Source organism: Mytilinidion resinicola, assembly GCF_010093595.1.
Source record: "Mytilinidion resinicola strain CBS 304.34 unplaced genomic scaffold BDZ99scaffold_1, whole genome shotgun sequence".
In the NCBI taxonomy this organism is placed as follows: Eukaryota; Fungi; Ascomycota; class Dothideomycetes; order Mytilinidiales; family Mytilinidiaceae; genus Mytilinidion; species Mytilinidion resinicola.
In genome coordinates this window covers 731,862-751,458 of record NW_022985437.1, presented here as the reverse complement: position 1 = coordinate 751,458, position 19,597 = coordinate 731,862, and the positions used below count along the sequence as shown (strand labels likewise).

Genomic DNA, 19,597 nt, shown 5'->3' with positions numbered 1-19,597 from the left:
TTGAATAGTAGCAGCAACTTCACCAACTCTGTACAGCATATACCTCATAAAAACCCAATTGATCTAGGTTTCGCATTTAGGCTTAGAATGTGAGTTTCAACATCCTCACCATGTTCCAACTTCACTGCATGAGTCTCAAATAATTTGCACTTCTTTCTATATCGAAATCATATCGACCCTTAAAAATGCTATCCGATCTAGGTTTAACAACTCGGTATATCAATAGTTGTACCCGCACTACGCGTAGAGTCATCTAGTCGCTCTTCCCCAAGACCCAGAGTATTGTGTCGTGGGTGGCCCGCGTTTCACCTAGTCGTCATCTGGAGACCGGATATCATTTTTCTGGATGAAATTCGGAAAATACCTAGCAACCGTTGTTACCGAACCCCCTACTTTGACGGATTTTGCTACTGTACCAGCTATTTCAGTGGCTATTCCCAAGCTAGAATACGCCTCCATGGACAATCGTAGGGTTCAACCTACTTCTGATTCTCCCAATTCGGGATTATCTTCCGCTGGGTCCCAACCCAGACCTAGGCGTACAGTTCTGGAAAGGAGACGAAGGTTGGCGGGGTTTTTGTCGTCGACTAATGCTTCGGCAGTTGAAGAGCTTTCTGAGCGATGGATTGCAGCTTCCGCGGAGGATTCTCGAGAAGTTCGGTCATTGGAATGGCTCGCAGTCTGACTCACTGTGGGATTGACTCAGACTCAATCTCCGTGATTGAGAAATGAAGTACCCTTCGTGCGTGTCTTCCGCCAGCGCAGACATCAACTGCTGTGGGTGGACTTCGTCGTTCAATTCCAATCGCCTGTGCGGATTGGCTTCTCGAGCTTCAATCTTCTTCTGGGACTCCACTTTCGCTTGACAGATTCGCTCTTCAAGCTCCTTCTTTCCATGTACGTAGTGCTTGATTATCAGCTTCTCTATATCGCTGAACTCGCCGCCCACCCAGTTCTCGACCACGTTGGAGATCATGGCCTCCACCACGTCGCTATCATGGTCGAAGTGTTCCCAGATTACTTTGATATCGTACACCTCAACCGGTTCAGCATAGAGGTGGCTCAGGATATAACGCCGGAGGTGAACAGTACCCTCCGCTTTCTGGCCAAATATCATCCAAGCCTCTAGGACCAAGACTGCAGCGTCTAACGGTGGTCTCAGGGGGTTGAAAAGCGAGGAGTCAAATCGGCCGGCAATCTGCATCATCCGCTACCTGCCCACCGAGCCTTCGGGAAAAGTGAGGCGTTGGTATGGCTTGATTATGCGCTTAATAAGACTACCAGCTGGTTCTGGTGGCTCTAGGAGTTGTTGAAGGGCTGGCGCGAAATGGAGGAGCATCGGAATGGGAATCAACTACGGAAGCAATGAGGAGATATCCCTGGTGCCGATGTGAATGTGCGCATACGGCTTCTGTATTATATTGGTGGGAAGAGGATATACCGAGGCAGGAAACTCTAGGTAATAAGCCATATGGACTTACTAACTAAAACTAGTGGTAGTAGTGTTGTGTGGCGCGGTTGGTGGTGGTGGGGTCGGGGGATGCTTGAAGGTGTGTTTGTAAGTCCGAGAAAGCCAGCGGCGAGTTATGGGCCAAGTATACGACTTGGAGCAAATTCTTTTCTGCAGACTCTACGGCTTTGTACATAGGCCGCGGAACTCAGTGAACGTAAATCTATACTCCTAAGGCGGGTTGCTGTAGGTGATCTAGCCTGGCTAGTGGATTGATGATTCTCAGAGATAGTTGGTCCATTCCATGGTCGCACTGCTGATGAGCTCTCAGATAATATATACCAAAAGGACCGAGATGTCCACCCCACCGAATTATCTATCTTCAAGCTTGTATCGAATCTCGGGAAAGAGACAGAAGAAGGCTGGCCAACGAGACTATTTGCTCTCCAGACGACTTGCTGTTTGTTAGTTGGACATGCAACCAAACCTTTCGCAGCGTGGATGCCCTACGCAACACCGCACAATGATTTTCTATCTAAATGGGTCGCATGGTCGTCTATTACTTTCTACTCCGGTCAATTCAACCCAAATCTTTCACCTGGATTACGAAGTAATCTCTAGATCAGACGCCTTCCGGCCGTGTCGTTTGGATTCTCTCGTCCTCATGCTTAGCTCGCCGAATCCCGTCCACCATGGTCGGTTCCACATCCCCATGCTTCGTCCAAGTTGCACTCCACTGCCCCTTGAACCATATATTGTCCTTTCCTAGTATCCAAGGGCCGTCCTCAATCTCGTCTTTCCTGGGCTTTCGGCTCGTCCATAGCTGCTCCCTATACCAATCGAGGTCTTGCCACGACAGTTTCTTCATCCAATCCTTAATCATGTCGTCAATTTTTATTTTTCGAGCCGCTAAAGTTTCTTGCCACCCGTAGTGCTCTTTCAGTTGCTCTTGTTGCCGTTCCTCAGCAGTCTGGTGCTTGGTCTGCTCCAGATTTGCTTCATAGACGAGATATAGCATTCGTGGATCCGACAGCAAACATGATCTGCAATCCTCGAAACAGAAATTAGGCAACGACGAGATTCTGGGAGCCACGCACTTGAGGAGAGGGTCGTTATCCGGAAGGAACCTTAAGTTGTATATCTCGTTACTGTCAAGGAACGGGTTGACAAGAAGATGAGTTTCAAGATGTTCGAGGAGGAATGTGGTCGCCCTTCCGAATTTGCAATAGAGTGCGGTGATGTACAGCTGAAGATTATCTCCAGAGGTGAGCAATGGTATGTCGTGTTCTCCGTTCGTGCAAATGTCTTGAAGCCAGCCCAAGATGTGATCTTTTAAAGGAATTGAAAGTCAGCCGACCTGTTTCTAGTAGTGAAGGGAATTCCTTACCGACAACTTCCCAGCTGCCCTGGTTTGGCAAAATATCCATGAATTCTTCTGACCAGTCATCCGCTTCGAGGCCTTCGGGGGCACGCGAGAAGTACGTCCATAGGCGCTTTGGTACGTTGAGAATATCCAAGTGGCCACCATGAATGTCCCAGCATCTGACCGTCATGGTTGGTCCTTGAAGAAGCATCGACCCGTCAACGCCGCTACTGAGATAGACTGTGTGCTGGGCCATCTTTATTTCGAAAAAGGTTCCCTGTTGAGAACCTATGATATGCGGAGATCGCAAAATTGTAGCGCTTGTAAAGCCTGGAGCTTTTATAGAACGACGCAGGTGGAACAGGTCTTGCGCCGGTGCGAAAGATGTCTTGTTGGCCGCCCGTTGTTCACGACGTTGTCGATAAGCAGACAAACCTTCACCTCACGCTGTACTGCTCAATGTGAGTCAAGTTTCTATCGCTCGGTGAAAGATTTCGATGCACTATAATCCGTTCTTTCTATGCGTATTTGCAGACATTCGCCTCCGCGTGACAAAACCCGACCCCACCCGCTCATCCACCGCAACCCGAAGCATGAAGCATAGAATCAGGTGGCAATTCACCCTCGAGAGAGGGCTTCGCCGACTAAGAGGCGACTAAATCCACTCTTAGAATACATAAAAGCAGCGCCGAAACTTCCACCAGATTCCTTCTTCAGGAACCGACACCAACCTCATTCAAAACCAACACATGTAGTTCCCCAAAGCCTTCTTTACGCATCGATCTACTCAGCCTCGCAACAATGTCGCACTCTTCGATTGCTCCACCTAGTCCTCCATATCCCCCGCCGACCCATCCCTCTGCCGATACCTCTGCTAGAGATGGTGCCGATCCCGGGTTCACCACAGTGTTCATCTTCATCCGGCAGCATTGGTGGACCGCCCTTTGCAAGAGCGCGTTCAAGAACATCGAAGTCGACTACCTTTTTGAGGCCGGCTGGTTCGACGAAAATGGCATCCTCGATATCAACGACCCGCGTTATGAGCCAATCGTCAGCTTGCTCGTCAGTCCGCTCTACGCCTAGGTTGATGGCGAATATGCTAACATGCCAACAGATTTACACGCACGCTAGCATCATCGAGAAGGCCGGGGTCCTCGCCACACAAGCAATCAAGCCTTATTGGATCCACGATCACAAGTCGGGAGGCGCTCGGGTCGTCTTCAAGGTGAAGCCAAAGGTTGGCCACGCCTGGGTGTACATGGCTAAGATGCCGGGTCGCGGCTACATCGATCGTAGGACCGACCGCACCGCGTACCTTAAGAGCATCGGACAGCCGGACGAAGATGTCGATCCTGAAGCAGAGATGAATCATGCAAAACTCGACCTGGCATATTATCACCAGAAGCTCTTGAAGAACGACAAAGCCCCGATACCCGAGAGCGTGCGCTGTGGAGGCGAGGCCGTCGAAGTCAGCTCTGAGTCTGAGGGCGACTTCGATCGCGATGACGAGGCGGCATATCGCGAGAGCAAGGAGGCCTACAACTCTGGTGAGTGCAACGGCTTTCAAGCCAAGCCGAAAAAGAAAAAGAAGTTCATGGGAGTGTGGTAGGGAGCACCGTGAGCAGCGGAACGAGGGTTTCCTGCTTGAACTCTTCACATGCGAACGCCAAAGGAGTAGCATCGACGCCCTCCGCAACGGTTTTGGAGCGTTGAATGCTATTATTTCCTGTATCTTCATTCATGTCATTAGCAGGGATTGCATAGAGGCCCGAGATCCTAAACAGTAAAGAATTCTCTAGAGATTCAAAAGACACGCATACAGATAAAGTGAATGATTTCATTGAGGTGAACCTACTGTAGTGCAATTGTAGTTCCTGATGACCGACCTTAGTTTTTGACACGTTTTTGCATCCCCTTCTTCCTCTTCCCAGCAACGTTCCTGCCTTCCTCGATCTGTAGCATTGCCTCTCTCTTCTTCTCGCCAACAATCTTCAAGGCGTCCCTAATGACCCGACCTTCGATGCTCACGCCCTCCTCGTCGTACTCTACCATTTTCTTCCCGACTCGCTCTTCGATCGCAAGAATGAGACCCTGATCTCGCTGGCCGATAAAACTCACGCTCTCACCTGACCTTCCAGCTCTTGCTGTCCGCCCACTGCGGTGGATATAGTCGTCAGGGTCTCGTGGAAGATCGTAGTGAATTACCATGGCAACCTCGGGGATATCAAGACCACGCGCGGCGACATCTGTAGCTACGAGGATTCTTGCTGCCCTAGCACGAAACCGGGCGAGATTTGATACCCGGTCAGCCTGCGGTAATGCTGAATGAAGTGAGGTCACTCTGTGCTCCAACAGCCTGAGCATATGCTCAAGAAAGGTCGCTGTGCTAGTCCTGTTGCAAAAGATTATGATGCTCTTTTTGGCGTTCGCTGGTGTGAGGAGGACTGTTTTCATTAGCTCAAATCGTTAAAGTAATGTTTGTTTTGACTTACGGATATGAAGAAATGATTCGCGGTGAGTGACTGGGGCTTGCAGATACTTCTGCTCTAGTGTAGCTGGGATGGCAAGGACTTCGGTATCAACCTCAGACACAAAGAATGGGGGTCGCCCTGCCGGACGCGGGTTTTCCTTGATAGCTCTTACTTCTGGAGTGACTGTAGCTGTAAAGAGTAGAGTCTGCCGTTCGGTTGACGGGGGCAAGATATCCAGGCACGTCTCGAGGTCAGGGACCATACTGCCGTTACCTGTCGCAAGAAGACGATCGGCTTCATCAAGGACTAGGAACCGAACTCTTCGAAGGCCACCGATAGTGTCTTCCCCAGACGTATCAATATGATCAGCTAGTCGTCCTATGAAAGATGTGAGTCTTTGCTGCAAATCACAAATGTAACTTAGATTTTACCTGGTGTTGCAATGACAATGTGAGGTCGTTGTGATAGCGCAAGTGTCTGTGCACGGTGGTCACTGCCACCTGTTATCAAGCACGGCTTGAGTGAGACTGGCGACGACACTGCCTTGACCTGCTCGAAGATCTGAAGTGCTAGTTCTCTGCCACGATATCAGTATGTTGGCCTGCTAGAAAGATGGAAGTGTCCAACCTGGTAGGTGTCAGGATTACGGCAAATATCCCGACCGGATCCTCCGCCCATTTCTGCAATATCGGTGTCATGAAAGCCACAGTCTTTCCAGAACCGGTTCTGCTTCCGCCGATACAGTCTCTCCCTTTGATGATCTCGGGAATGCAAGTCTTTTGAATTCCAGTGGGTCTCGTGATTTGCATGGCTGCCAGAGATGCCACTAACCATGGCGCAACCCCAATATCAGAAAAGCTAGCCTTTTCGTCATTCGTTACGAAAGCAGATGCAGAGTCCGATGTTCCAGAGTTTGGTTGGAGAAGTCCTTGTTTCTTGGTTTTTATGCGCGAAAGTGAAGAAGCCGGAAGGAGAGGCTGAGAGACCGCTTTCTCGCCAGCTGAAGAATCAGATAATCTTCTGCGTTTCCTAGGGCTATCATCATGCACTTCATCTTGTGCATCTGAGTCCCACGAGCTCGAATCTTGATCGCTATCCAACTCTTGATCAGATGCTTCTCTGGGGCGTGCTTTTCGCATCCTGGCGACCATGATACCGATGGAATGGGTTATTGGCAGTAAGTCGTGTAGTCTCCTGGCCGTGGAGATGCTTCAAAGTTGGAGTTGACAAGTTCCGAGTTTGCGGCAACATTTTTGGCAGATTAAAATGTCCAAGCAGAGTCGATTAAAATGTTCAAGCGGAGTCGATTAAAATCTCTAGCGCTGATGAGTAAGCTCGCTAAGCGAGCCCCGCTGCCCACTACAAGTGCCCGTCCTCGCCCTCACTTGGAAATCAGCTCTCTTGTAAGTTTTCAAATCACCCCAAATTTTGACGCTTTTGCTAACAACGCTTCTCTTTCTTCCAGTGCCTTTTGGCTTAGATCAAGTGTAGTGTAATGACAAAATCCTCCCCACGTTCACCTCGACATTTTGCTAACCTTCTCCAGATCTGTTCTTTTCAGTTTAATCTCTGAAACGATCCTACGGGATCTCTCAAGATTAATCCAGTCTTTGGAAACCGCTCCTGGGCCGCTGGGCTTGCCTATGTCCAGGAGCACAGTGTCGCTCGTATTGCACTGCCTCGGGCCGACGCGAACTTTTTTTCATTGAACTTCTCAGCTTGTCTGGGACTTCGAAGAAGAAATTGCATCTCTGCAAACTTTGCAACCGGGCTCGGAAGAACGTCCCGCCGATCCAGTCGATATTCCGGGGGTTCTGTCTGTCTGTCTTCATTCTTCCCTCAGTCCTCTTGTTTCTCTTTCTGTGCATCGCGTCTCCGAAACTCCCTCTTGTCAAACCCGCGAGGAGAGTGCTTAGTCGCGAGGAGAGATTGTTAGGCTCAATGTCGCATACACGTGAAGGGCGCACAGATGTTCATCGCCATTACTCTTCAAAATGGTACATTACCTGCTACATGGCTCTTTCAAATGAGTATTCTTCGCATCGTACTCTTTTTTATCCAGTTCAGATTCAACAAATCAAACTTTGAAGGCATGCTTCCGCAATTTTGCTTTTCACGACCAAGCAGGATCTTGCACGTGCTCAAAATCCTCATCGTCCTCCTTTCAAAGTCAAGAATTGCAGCATCACGTAGATGTTTCATGCCCATGCGCTATATGCTCTAGTAGCGATTATACACATGCCCAGCTCTGAATCCTCTCAGTCCAAACTCAAGCCTGCTTCCCCTTCCAAAACCCCGCCGTCCAAGCCCTCAAAATCTGCCAGACCCAAAACCCATTCTCCCTCACCGTCCCGATCTCATACTCCACCCCTCTCTCCCCCACATCCGCCATCTTACACACAACCTCCGCCAGCGGCCCCGGCCACCGCTGCCGGATATACGCCGCTACCATATCCAGCCCATTCGTAATCCCACCTAGGTCCCCACCATTAGCAACCTTCACTGATTCCACACTGCCCCTCCCTCATGCGAGGAAGGAAAAGAAGAGAAGCAAGAAGAATAAGAAAGGTTCACCCACCACTCGTCCAAACCCCCCTATCCCTCACCCACCGCCTCTCCACCCACCTCACTTCCTCAAACTCCCCCTTCAACCTCCCTAATAAGCCCCTCGGCCCCGTTGCTACCCTCCCATCCAGCACCCCCGCATACCCCGCTACAAACTGCCCCGTGCATACGATCAGCAAATCCACGCCCTTCGCCACATGCCCTCTCACAAACTCCAGCTCCGGCTCCTGCGGCACCGCGCTCGGGTCTGGACCGGGGATGAACAGAATATCCAGCTTCCCCGGCTGCACTCCGGGGGACGCGATCGAGGCGTCGATGCGGATACCAGCGCTAGCGGTGCAGGGGGCAGGCGAGTCGCCGGTGGGCGAGATGTAGGTGATAGTGATGGGGATGCCGAGGGCGAGGAGGGGCGCGGGGAGGCCGCACGCGGTCAGGTACTCGGGCGTGAGCATGCCGAAGAGATCGATGGGGGAGATGTCGACTAAAGGTGGGAATAAGGTTAGCAAATCATGCAGAACCAGAGTGAGGAAGCCGCTCTTGATTTCTTGTAACAGGCACTGTTTGCGTGAGACACTTCTTCATGGGGATTCCAGGACACCACTGTGCTTGTCTCGAAACACTTCCTGAGTAGTCTTTCCAACAGACAGATTGCTGGGAAACTTTTTATCTCTGTCGGGGGCTTACGTACGGAGTTGGACGGGAGGGAGGATGAGGACGCCGATGTGGAGGGGGTTGGGGTTGGAGGGGTTGGTGGATGGAAATTTGGCAGGGGGATCTTGGAAGGCCACCATGGTTGCGAGGTCTTGTGTATTGGTCCTGAGTTGAGGCACTGTGCTGGACCTCCGTGGTTGAGATATTGAGGCTGTTTACATAGACGCCCTGGGGTTCAGGCAGCAAGATTTGGGACCGCGTGATTGGGCAATTGATGAGCAAGTTTTTGGGATTTCTTTCCGCGTCGAGGGACGCGTAATGCGTTTAGCTGAATGGGGGAGGTTTTAGACGAAGTGGGACGGTAGTTTTGTACGATGTTGTGCAAGATGCGGTAGTGTCGTCGCCCATGTGCGGAAACCGAGACCCCTACTTCGTGAATGGTGTTTATTTCGCGAATTGAACTCCAAGAGGAAAGTCGCCAGCGGCTTTAGAACATCCTATATGATCTAACGAGAGCCAAATTGGAGCTACGGTAGATTTACCATAACTTACCGAACACACAGAAAACGCGACTTATCAGTGGGCGAAGCTAGATTCGTACAATCAACATCAAAGCAAGCGCAATGCAGATAACCAAGAATGTGTCAACCGCCGAACGCGTGATTCGGAACTGTTACCCAACTAGAAAATGACACATGGCAGCAGCGCGAGCTTCCACTCACAAACCTAGGGATGAGTGCAAAGACCCTAACGCCCACCCAATGCTGCTAACCCTTCGTCATAGCCATCTCCGTGTATCCGTACCTGCCGACACCTCCCCCGTTCCATCATGCCCACCTCATGACCCGTACCTTGGCATTCTTCCAACCTGCCCTTCAAGTGAAGAAGCTCACTGTCTTCTATGAGGGCCACCAAACGAAAGAACAGTTGCATGAGTTTCTTTTTCGAATAGTCTATGTCCAGCACATGACACACAAAGATCCCGGGTTCTGAAATAGATAAGAACATAAAGAGGCGTTTCGCAGTGCTAATGAAGAGACGAGAAAGCCGGAGTGGACGAAGCGGGCCCTTATGATGGCCGAATCGACATCTCACCCTATTCTTTCCAGTCCCACACTTGCTTGAGGAAGTGCTCCATGTTGACCTTCTTGGCCTTCATTTCCACCATCCATGGATGTTCCAGCATACGCCATGGTGTTGCACGGCGGGGAGGTTCTTTCTCAAGACTGCTAAGCTGTTAGAGAGGGCTCGATAAGAACACGACAAAGACAGAACATACCAGCACTCGATGAAGTATTTGAAGTTCTCTGTCCACCTGATTCCGCTCTCGGGCTCATCTTTGAGCTTCGGAATCGGCTGCCTTACAATGTACGTAAGAAGATCGATCAGTCCTGCCCGCGGGTTCATCTCGGTCCCGTCTGCCGGGAACGGGAAGCGATGCTGTGCGACCTCGAGTAAAGTGACGCCCAGACTCCATACGTCACTGGTGATGGTGTAGCTCTGACCCGTGATCCGCTCAGGAGCCATGTAGTACGACGTTCCGATAAAGGTGTTGGCATCACCTTTCGTTCCGAATTCACCGGACACACCGAAATCGCAAAGCTTGACCTGACCATTACGGCACAGGAGGATGTTACTTGGCTTGATGTCCCGATGGATAATTCGATGAGAGTGGAGGTAAGTAAGTCCATTTAGGACTCCTTCAGCGACCTTGCCGAGGACCTTCTCACCGGTACGACCGCCAAGTTTCTTGACTTCACGGTAGACCGAGTCCAGAGAGCCGCCTTCACAGAACTCCATGGCAATGCTAATAGTGCCGGTACTATCATCCATGAAGGCACCGTAGTAGCGGCAGATGTGATCACTGGCGCAGTTCTTGTTGAACGACAATTCGCGCACAATCTGTTTCTTGACGTCAGGGTCTGGGTTGGTTGTTATAATCTAGAGATACAATTAGCATGGTACGCTCATCTCTTATGTATGATAATACCTTCAAAGCAAAGACTGTCTTTCCACCCTGTAACACACACTTCGTGACTGCACCTCCAGCTCCTTCTCCTAGACTGCCCTTTTCTTGAATCAGGCCTTTGGAACTCGCCGCTCTCCAGCCGACATCATCCAGATCCTCCACATCCAGGGGTCGGCCCTTCTCCTTGGCAAGTTGCTCTAGGTCAGGCAGCGGACCCATACTGTTTTCTCGTTCCATGGCCGGTGCACCTTCACTCCCGCCTTGGGATATTGCTGATATGGGGTCCGAGCCGTTTGTTCTCTGCAGCCCCGGGAACCCTAAAGCCTGCGAGTATGAGGACGCTGCTGACGTTGCGCCATTTGCATATCCGTTCTCCCCAAAGCTTCCCGATCTCGAGTGTCCGCTTGCGTCGCTGGAACCTCCTGCCGAGAGACCCGCCCCTGTTCCGATTTGAAGTGGAGGCAGTCCCTTGGGCTGAGGGCGGCCCTCGTATGGAGTGTGGCTACTGCCCATGGGTGTCGCTAGCCGGAGCTGAGGCAGCTGTGGTCGAGAGAGTTGAGGCGCGTTGTCATTTCCGTTAACGACAGGTCGAGCGTTTGGAGAGGGGGGTATCGAGAGACCAAGGCGAGGTGGCCCTCTGCTGGGTCGGCCGCCAGGTATTGGCGGCCGTAGGAGAGGGGCAGGAGAAGACATGTTGGATGGAGGAGTTGAATTCGGCGTGGAATCCGTGTTTGCGTTAATAGTTGAAGAACTGCACAGCTATAGCTAGAGATATGGTGCTTTCAGCAAGTATGAAGAAGGCCTGGCCAAACAGAGAGCTTGGTCGGCGGTGAAGAATAGACTGTGCGTCAGAGTACTGTGACTCTGTGCCAGGGCAAGCTGTTGGTATGAATGGCCGTGTCCTAAAGTTTCGGACGCCTCTCGAGCGAGTGACGGAGGAGGGGTCTGGGCTTCTGGTGTGTGTAATGCTAGAAGCGCGCTGCTTGGTTCCTGCAGACCGGGACGATGCACGTAGCCGACGACTCTGACCGACTCGATTGTAGAAATATAGCGGTCTGGCGCGACAACGAAGGAGGAGGCCCGCGAGAGGGGTTATCGTAGCTTGAATAGAGACACCGGCGATCGATCGAAGCACGGCCTGCCTAGATAGTGGGATGAGCACGGGGACGCTGGGGCACTGGGGCACTGGGAGCTTGAGGGAATGGAGCTGCGTACCGTTCTGCAGTGGAAACTGCTCGTCAGTGTGTCCAGAGCACAGAGTGTCGAGGAGTCGTTCAGGCTGAGTTACGGAGAGCGGGACAACGGGGTCGAGGTTGAGGCGCGTGCAAGCCCTGCCGAGGATTGGGCAAGGCAGCAAGGCGGCACAGCAGAGGGGACAGCCTGCAGGATTGGCGCTGGCGTTGGAGCTTGGGGGCCGAATCCTCAGCTCGCACACAGGAGGCAGGCAAGAAGGCAATGGAGTCAGAAGAGGCAGAGGAGAGGCAGAGGAGGCAGCAGAGGAGGCGTGAGAACGGGCGGCGGCGGGGGGATGTAGGCAGCGCTCTGGAGGGGCCTCTCAAGCTTCACATGGACACCGGGGCCTTCTTTGGGCCATCGTCGTGACGGTTTCAACACCCGCCCGCGCTACGTACAGCCGTCTCATTCGAGCGGCCCAAGGTGCCAGTGTTGGCGGCGAGGCCCGCGAGCCCTCTCAGTGGACGATACTCTCTGCCACCCCAGCACGCCCTCCACCACGATGCCTCCTCTCGCAGCATCACCAACATTGGCAGCAGCCCGCCAGAGGCGCCAACTCCGGCACCGCGCAGAGAAGTCGAAGACTCGGCGCGCAGCTGACGTGGGACACGCTGCCGGCGGGTATTGAAAGCTGCGGCTGTGTGGCCACCGCATGTTATGCCCACCCCAAGAGGGGCAGCTGAACTTTGGGACATGCATCGCCAGTCTTAGCCCGGCCATTGTCCTGCATCTTGCGGTGTTTGTTTGCTATTTCATGCATGATTCAATCCATCGGGTCCCGCACGAGGCCCCCCTTCCCTGCAGACGCTGTGGAGAATTCCAACTCGCAGACAGCATGACAGACCGGCGGCGCCATGTAAACACTCGGCAGAACGGGAAGCACGCAGCCTCAACCATGGAACCACGTATAGAGGTCCCACTCCCCAATGCAACTACAGAGCAGTGGAGTCAAGATCGCCGTCTCCTGTCTCACCAAGCGCCATAGCTATCGTCATGTCGCCGCCCAACAGTTTCGAAAGAATGATACAAAAGAACACGGCCCTCCACCAACAGACCGCGAGAGCAAAGGGCGCTTCGCCGCTGCCCAATCACCGAATCCCGCCATCCGAGCCCTGTTGGATCTCGGTCAGCCCAGGGCCACATCATGCATGAAGACGACCTTGGGCGCAGAGCCCCTCTGCAACCCACCTCCGTTAATATACCGCCAACCTCGACTGCACGTTCTCGCCGGGATTGATATCATCGATCCTCGCCAGGATCGTATCCTTATGCCTTTTCAATATTTCCCACAGCCCCGCCATGCTTCAAAAGAGGACCATCTTCAGCTTTGGTACTGTACTAGCGATTTGCGGAGGCTGTACACCCGCTGACTCAGGAGAACGAACGTCACACAGCATTCTGGAAGGCTTCCAAAGCCGTATCCGACATCCGCGATCCGCTCGTGCCGAATACGAATGCACGATGGGTAAGTCGAAGAACTCTCAGCCAAGCTATGCCTATCGCGTCTCTAGTCGTCCTCATTGGTCAGATGGTCACTCTTTTTTTAACACCACCTGCAGATGGCAACTATTGATCGTTCCGAAAGACGTAGAGAAATGTATCTGAATCATTAGAAGCTTGGAAGAGTGCTATTTATGTGAGTGCACGGCATCATGTGGCATGCAACGCTTGGTCTTCATGCGAGTCCGATAAAGGCAGGTTGATATATAATACGACACCTCGGCATAGGTGTCATACCTAGGTAGTTTCTGAGGCAAAAGAAGCGAGTTCTGATAAGTAGGTGCTCGCGCCTGATTCGCGGGCCCACAGATATGACATTGTAAAGTTCAAAAGATGAAGAGGCTTGGAGTCCTTCAAACGGCTACCTACTCTAGCAAATCACGCGAGAAGCACATGTAATATAAGCTAATGACCAAATTCCATGACTGCACTGTTGTAGAAGAGAGTGAGAGTGTGAGCGCGCGTCATGTGCTTGAAAAACCGGTGAATTGTACAGCATCGCGAGATGCTCTTCAGCTTATTTCTGTTCGTAACTATCGTTCAAAGGAAGTAAGAGACTCTTCTTGAGATGGTCTATCAAAAAGCTGAAGAGTGTACCAGGCCACTTTCGGCATTGACAAAGTATTCCGCCTCTAACTCCGCCTCTAACCCCACCTGGAACGGAACAGTTTCCAAAGTTTGCGGCAGCGGTACATGTTCCACACCTCGACTCATCTTCCAAGGAAGACGAGTTGCCTTATCGGCAAGAATCCTGAGAGCCCACATAGTGTTATCCATAACGTCCGCTTCAATGGATCTCTGGAGAAATGTTTGATCGGCCCAATGCTCCTGCACAGTATTCCGGACGTAACGCGTAGGAGATGAGGCGTCATAGTCAGATTGATAGCCTCTCTACCACTGATGCCAGAACAACTCCGGTCCTTCTTCAAAAATGCGCCAAGCAACCCACGAAGTGTAGGAACGATCGATCTTCGGCTTTTTCCCCAAATCGAATCGCCAACCAGAATGAGGGTGCATGGAGACATGTGTCATACTCTCGCTTCCAAAGGCGGCACCGAGACGTGAAAACATGACGAGAAAATTCCGGAGGCGTTCCATGGACAGGCCCTTTGCGTAGTCGATTCTCCGCCGGCAAATCTCCCATTCTCACTGCCATACAATTTCCATGTCGTCACTCAATGCGAAGCTCCGCACGCCGAGAACAGTTACCCGCCTCGGTGGCCTTCCATAGTGGCAAGATGCGCCCGGTCGTCGTCTGCCCGTTCTGATCTCATGTTGAATGTCTACATTTGGCGAATTAGTCGCACGCAATGCGCTGGCCACAAGATCTTCTTACTTCGCTCTCTCTGACGGTTGATCTCGGCCTCGATCTTTTCATTGGTTTCGATTTCAGCACTGGTCATGGGAAAGTCGATTCGTTGTATCGTAGGAAGCTCACGAGGCACTAGCTCATGTACTTCTTTCGCGATGCGAGAGAAATGGGCAAGGGTCTCGAAGCCGCAGGCGACCTGCTTTCTCAAATCGGCATGCCAAGGATGTCCAATAGGGTATCCATCGATGCGGCTGGGTGGGAAACCACGCTCTAGTTCCTCGCTCGATTAAAATGGCTCCCATCTAGTGGCGTCGAAGACTCTTGAGCCATCGTAGATTGTAGATGCCATCATCCGGTGGTAGAAGAATTTGCGGAGATCCTGGAAAGGTGTTCGCAGCCACAGCTTGCGAAAGAGAGAGTATGTGGAATTCGATCAGGTCATGATATTGCTGGCATACCAGGCGTGAGTTCAAGAAAGAGTCAACGTCTAGTTTTGAGAAGATGAGGATGAGATATCATTAGACAGTATTGCAGTCGCCATGATTGAAGGTGCGGTGCAAGTCAGCAAGATCGTGAGGTTAGTTGTGGAAGTAGTGCAGCCAGAGAGGTCAATCGCACAGCAGATGGCTATGCGCGGTTTCTCGGAGCAAACATCCACGGCGTCTTTCCGATAGAACTATCCTGATCGCAAGTACAGGAGGTGTAATGGATCACAGACACGATCAATTGATGAAACTCACGGGGTTCGGACTCTTATTGATGAGCGTCATATGCTATCGAAAGGAGGCGTAGGACCCTGAGGCGTGGGAGGATGTTCCTTCGGGGTGGAAAAACCCTCGGTCCGAGCCTCGGTATGTTCCCCGGGTTCTCATCGGATTTGATCCCGAGCAATAGCTACTTCGTACTTCTGGCATCAAATCTGTCTCTGCTTTTTTTCTCTTCTCCTATCGTTAAGCCTGCTCTTAAGATGGATATTCAGAATCTGTTCAACGTCAAGGTAGCCAATTCTCTACGCGAAAAGCCCACCCTTTCGAGAATCAGGAACAAGCACTGACGTCAGCTAGGACAAAGTAGTGCTGGTCACTGGAGGCGCCAAAGGCATTGGACGCATGATTTCGGAAGGCTTCGTTCAAAATGGCGCAAAGGTGTACATAGCGTCTCGAGACGCGAAGTCATGCGAACAGGCATGCAAAGAACTCAATGCTCTGGGCAAGGGAAGCGCTCATTACATTACCGCGGACTTCTACAAAGAGGGGGACGTCAAGAACCTAGCTGAAGAGCTCAAAAAGAAAGAGAAGAGTATGTTCCCTTTCCCCCCATACATATATCCTTCCGCCTGGGGAAAGTTGGATCTTGAAAGGCCATTGCTTAACTTATACTTTGGACAGAACTCCACATCCTCGTCAACAACAGCGGCAGCAACTGGGGCGAGCCCTACGATACCTACCCCGACAGCGCCTGGGACCGCGTAATTACACTAAATCTCAAGCGCGTCTTCACCATCACTCAACAAGTAACACCTCTCCTCGAAGCCGCTGCCACACCTGAAGATCCCGCGCGTATCATAAACATCGGCAGCATTGACGGCCTACGGGTGCCAGCTCTCTCTACTTTCGCATACTCTGCGAGCAAGGCTGGCCTACACCACCTGAGCCGCGTGCTCGCTGTTCACCTCGGCCCGCGAAATATAACATCCAACGTGCTGGCATGCGGTCCATTTGAGAGCAAAATGATGGCGGCAACACTGAAGAAGTTCGGAGATAAAATCAAGAGCGAATCCCCTCTAGGTAGGATTGGGTCACCCACAGACGTTGCAGGCGCATGTTTGTTCTTGGGAAGCAAGGCTGGTGGGTTTGTGAATGGAGCGACTATCACTCTTGACGGAGGTACCGTGATCAATGCGAAGCTATAAGCTAATAGCGATGTATGTTCCATTTAACTCTAGACTTTCATGTGCATACAGTTTCAAGTCATCAGTGAGAGCTCTTCCTGTTTCTCTTGCTGTGCATCTGTATGCAGCCGCCCGTGAGTGTTTTAGTCGGTCTAGCGGTGACGTTTCGGAGCACCTTCCACCTTCCCCCTCCAACCTCATTACAACCTCGCTCTGCACATAGATGTTCATTTCACCTCTTCACCTCTTTACCTAGGTATACAATGGCGGCGCACATTGCGCTCCCAAGCCGTAACAAGCGACCCATTGCCCAAACAGCGAGCGCCTTCATAGAAGCCCTCTCCGCAGAGATAGACAAGCAACACAAGTAAGCACACAGCACCCTCTCACCCACATCAAGAGCGCTGATACCAACCATCCAACCTCTCGACCCCCTCGCTGATCCAATCAACCAGGGCCCCACCAGGCTGCGCCCACGCCGACTTCATCGACTCAGCCCGCTCCACGACCCGCAACATCATCGCCCGCTGGAACTACAAAGCCCGCAAGTCCCCCAACATCGCCGCCGTCCGCCTGGTCTGGTACCGAGGCCTCGACCCCTCGCACAACCTAAACCCGCGCTCGCTGCAGAATATGTTCAACCGCGCGGTCATTAACGCGGCAGCGCGCCACTACATCCTAGACCTAAACCCGCACACTCCCACGCCCCTCCACGCCGCCTTTGGCGCGGCAATGAGGGAGGCGGAGGAGGAGCCGGCGAGCTTCGCGGCGCGGGACCGGTATGTGAATCTGTGGAATAATGAGAAGGCGGGGGAGTTCTGGCTACTTAATGCCGCGGAGGAGGGGGTGTGGTATGAGTTTCTGGAGAGCGTGTGGGGCCGCAAACATGCGGACGGCGGAGAGGAGTTTCCTTATGAGAGGAGCAAGGAGGTGTGCGGCGTGAGGATGTCGTCGCGGTTAGTCAATGGGTTGGATGCGGAGAGGGGGGAGCTGAGGGCGTGGTTTAGGGTGGCGGTTGAGCAGGTCTTGGAGGATGGGGATGTTGCTTTCTAGAGAGTGTCTGTAGATAATGCCAGGATGTTAGTTTGTGTGTCTTTCCTTGATGTCTGCTACTGTGAGCCCTCTTAACCAGATGAATAGATCGGTTCGGATTTGGAGAAGCTGGCTCGCAGCATGCTTTCGATATACCTGTCTTAGGTATGAAGAATGGCGACTCTCACTAAGCCGGCGTATTACGATGCACAAGGAAGGTTAGAAAATGCGTGAAATGCTATCAATACGCTACCAAGCGCAATTTTGAGGATAATTATATTAGAATGCTCGCTTGCTCCAGATTCCCAAAACACCATCTATGCCAGAAATACCCAGACACACCACTTACACTTTCTCAGGCATTAGAACAGCCCGGTACCTCATCTTCCCATCATTAAGCGTCTGCAGCGCATCCGTGATTCCATCCACGTTCATTGGGAACTTCATCACCGTAGGCTTGATGCTGTGCTGAGCGGCAAACGCAAGCATGCGCGTATGTATACCGCGACTGGCGACGAGAGATCCCTGGATGCGAATCCCCTGGAGGATAAGGGGCATGTATGGGATTTCCAAATTACCCGCCGCGACGGATAAGGGAATGATGACACTGTCCATGTTCATGAGGGGGAGGTAGAAGTTCCAGTCTACGATTCATGTTAGTATCTTAATTCAAAAGGGATAAGGATAGTCGTGACTTACCAGGCTGGAAGCTGGTAGTAACCAACAGACAATCGATCTTCCTTCCGATATCGAGCTCCTTCACGCCTTTTGTGGCGAAGAACTCGCTGGCGCCAAAGGCTTTAGCCTCCTCTCTCTTTGACTCGGATCCGCTGAAGACGACGACTTCACAGCCCATCTTCGACGCGAATTGGATGGCCAAATGGCCGAGCCCGCCGACGCCGATGATGGCCACTCTCGAATCGGGCTGTATGTCGTACATGCGAAGGGCATTGAAGACAGTAGCGCCACCGCACATCAGGGGCGCGGCCTCCTCGTCTGGGATGGAGTCTGGGATCTTGAAAAGAAAGTTTTCGCTCCAAACGGCTTGGTGTGCGAAAGATCTATACGAATGTGTTTAATGACTCATACTTGACTTCAAGTTTCAACATCCACTTACCCCTGATCAAAGTTGCTAGCCCCGTACGTCTCGCGCTCTGGGCAGAACGTCTCACGGCCAGTGAGACAGAACTCGCAATGCCCACACGCATTGGTCTCATATCCCCATCCAACGCGGTCGCCCTTCTTGGAGTGCTGGACCCCGGGGCCGACTTCTTCAACAACGCCCATGCCCTCGTGGCCTAGGACCATATCTTGGCCTCGGTAGTGTTCATCTGTACCGCAGACGCCGGAAGCAGTGACGCGGACAAGGACTTGGTTGCCAGTGAGTGCGGGCTTGTAGGTGGTGCTCCTCTGGATGGAACCGTCCTTAGAGCCTTTGAATACTGTGAAGGAGACCATGTTCGGAGATTTGAAAGGGTAGATGTTTAGATTTTGGAAGATTGAGATGTTCGTTGGTCAATTGAGAAGACTGGATGATGGCGGTGTTCGAAGATGCTGATGGAGAGGTGCGAAGGAAGAATGATACATATATATATATGTCTGGGCTGAATAATGGCATGTGGTCGTTCTCTACAGTTGACCTTCCAAGTGTGGAGCCTTGGGAAGGTTTACAAGCTTACCTATGTCAACAAGATTGCATAATACTGAATCTAGATGGAGGGGAACAAACAAAATCTGAATACACTACAATGACGTGTCGTCTAAAACCACTCGGGTTTCAAACCCTGTAGGGCTGGAAGTGCACATTTTGACGGGACGGACGAATGAAAACAGCCGCAGATGGTTTCAAATCTAGTAGTTGCGTATTTGCGTAGCTAGATACGCGAAAGAAAGATCGAAGGGGTAAGGATAGCTTCACATGAGTGGCCGCGGGTTCCGGGAAAGGTGTGAGTGATGATGAGGGCGGGCAGGTTACCAATAGGGCGGTGATCTGTGGCTTAAGATGCTGGCAGAAACTTTGGTCAAACAACTGCGGGGACTTAGAGCGTTACCGCACTCGGACTACCTTTAGATAAAGCTGGAATCTCGGCAGACCCGCGGCATTAGTTTTGAGATGGAGGTGCATAGGTAAAGAAAAACGTTGGCGCGGATGCACACCCT

At 51.9% G+C, this 19,597-nt stretch overlaps 9 protein-coding genes across 9 annotated transcripts; 3 read left to right on the top strand and 6 right to left on the bottom strand.

Annotated features, from left to right (window-relative positions):
- Positions 1-300: 300 nt before the first annotated feature.
- Positions 301-1,339, bottom strand: BDZ99DRAFT_7129 (uncharacterized protein). The gene has a single exon (XM_033728840.1). The coding sequence runs from the start codon at positions 1,205-1,207 to the stop codon at positions 662-664; it is 546 nt and encodes a 181-aa protein (XP_033583968.1). The 5' UTR covers positions 1,208-1,339; the 3' UTR covers positions 301-661.
- Positions 1,340-2,072: 733 nt separating this feature from the next.
- Positions 2,073-3,507, bottom strand: BDZ99DRAFT_529112 (uncharacterized protein; the record flags this gene model as incomplete). The annotated part of the gene is made up of 2 exons (XM_033726396.1): positions 2,838-3,507; positions 2,073-2,779 (listed from the first exon to the last, which is right to left on the bottom strand). The coding sequence occupies exons 1-2, from the start codon at positions 3,067-3,069 to the stop codon at positions 2,073-2,075; spliced, it is 939 nt and encodes a 312-aa protein (XP_033583967.1). The 5' UTR covers positions 3,070-3,507.
- Positions 3,508-3,614: 107 nt separating this feature from the next.
- BDZ99DRAFT_492915 (uncharacterized protein) lies at positions 3,615-4,612 on the top strand (the record flags this gene model as incomplete). Its single annotated transcript, XM_033723193.1, has 2 exons — positions 3,615-3,875; positions 3,928-4,612. 2 exons carry the CDS (start codon positions 3,615-3,617, stop codon positions 4,420-4,422), a joined length of 756 nt encoding a protein of 251 aa, XP_033583966.1. The 3' UTR covers positions 4,423-4,612.
- A 12-nt stretch (positions 4,613-4,624) lies between these two features.
- BDZ99DRAFT_404315 (ATP-dependent RNA helicase DBP8) lies at positions 4,625-6,498 on the bottom strand. Its single transcript, XM_033716390.1, has 4 exons — positions 5,912-6,498; positions 5,716-5,861; positions 5,306-5,662; positions 4,625-5,257 (listed from the first exon to the last, which is right to left on the bottom strand). Exons 1-4 carry the CDS (start codon positions 6,433-6,435, stop codon positions 4,701-4,703), a joined length of 1,584 nt encoding a protein of 527 aa, XP_033583965.1. The 5' UTR covers positions 6,436-6,498; the 3' UTR covers positions 4,625-4,700.
- Positions 6,499-7,553: 1,055 nt separating this feature from the next.
- BDZ99DRAFT_373697 (class I glutamine amidotransferase-like protein) lies at positions 7,554-8,334 on the bottom strand (the record flags this gene model as incomplete). The annotated part of the gene is made up of 2 exons (XM_033714886.1): positions 7,554-7,759; positions 7,863-8,334. Coding segments are annotated over 2 exons (678 nt in total), but the record flags the coding sequence as incomplete, so codon positions are not given.
- Positions 8,335-9,500: 1,166 nt separating this feature from the next.
- On the bottom strand, positions 9,501-11,299 carry BDZ99DRAFT_6838 (MAP kinase). The gene is made up of 3 exons (XM_033728820.1): positions 10,491-11,299; positions 9,780-10,441; positions 9,501-9,726 (listed from the first exon to the last, which is right to left on the bottom strand). The coding sequence occupies exons 1-3, from the start codon at positions 11,160-11,162 to the stop codon at positions 9,597-9,599; spliced, it is 1,464 nt and encodes a 487-aa protein (XP_033583963.1). The 5' UTR covers positions 11,163-11,299; the 3' UTR covers positions 9,501-9,596.
- A 4,105-nt stretch (positions 11,300-15,404) lies between these two features.
- Positions 15,405-16,717, top strand: BDZ99DRAFT_430767 (short-chain dehydrogenase/reductase-like protein sdr). The gene is made up of 3 exons (XM_033717261.1): positions 15,405-15,511; positions 15,579-15,813; positions 15,903-16,717. The coding sequence occupies exons 1-3, from the start codon at positions 15,482-15,484 to the stop codon at positions 16,424-16,426; spliced, it is 789 nt and encodes a 262-aa protein (XP_033583962.1). The 5' UTR covers positions 15,405-15,481; the 3' UTR covers positions 16,427-16,717.
- On the top strand, positions 16,669-17,458 carry BDZ99DRAFT_564811 (uncharacterized protein; the record flags this gene model as incomplete). The annotated part of the gene is made up of 2 exons (XM_033727401.1): positions 16,669-16,772; positions 16,861-17,458. 2 exons carry the CDS (start codon positions 16,669-16,671, stop codon positions 17,456-17,458), a joined length of 702 nt encoding a protein of 233 aa, XP_033583961.1.
- A 214-nt stretch (positions 17,459-17,672) lies between these two features.
- Positions 17,673-19,062, bottom strand: BDZ99DRAFT_504902 (GroES-like protein). Its single transcript, XM_033724074.1, has 3 exons — positions 18,555-19,062; positions 18,137-18,498; positions 17,673-18,081 (listed from the first exon to the last, which is right to left on the bottom strand). Exons 1-3 carry the CDS (start codon positions 18,893-18,895, stop codon positions 17,783-17,785), a joined length of 1,002 nt encoding a protein of 333 aa, XP_033583960.1. The 5' UTR covers positions 18,896-19,062; the 3' UTR covers positions 17,673-17,782.
- Between the last annotated feature and the right edge of the window lie 535 nt (positions 19,063-19,597).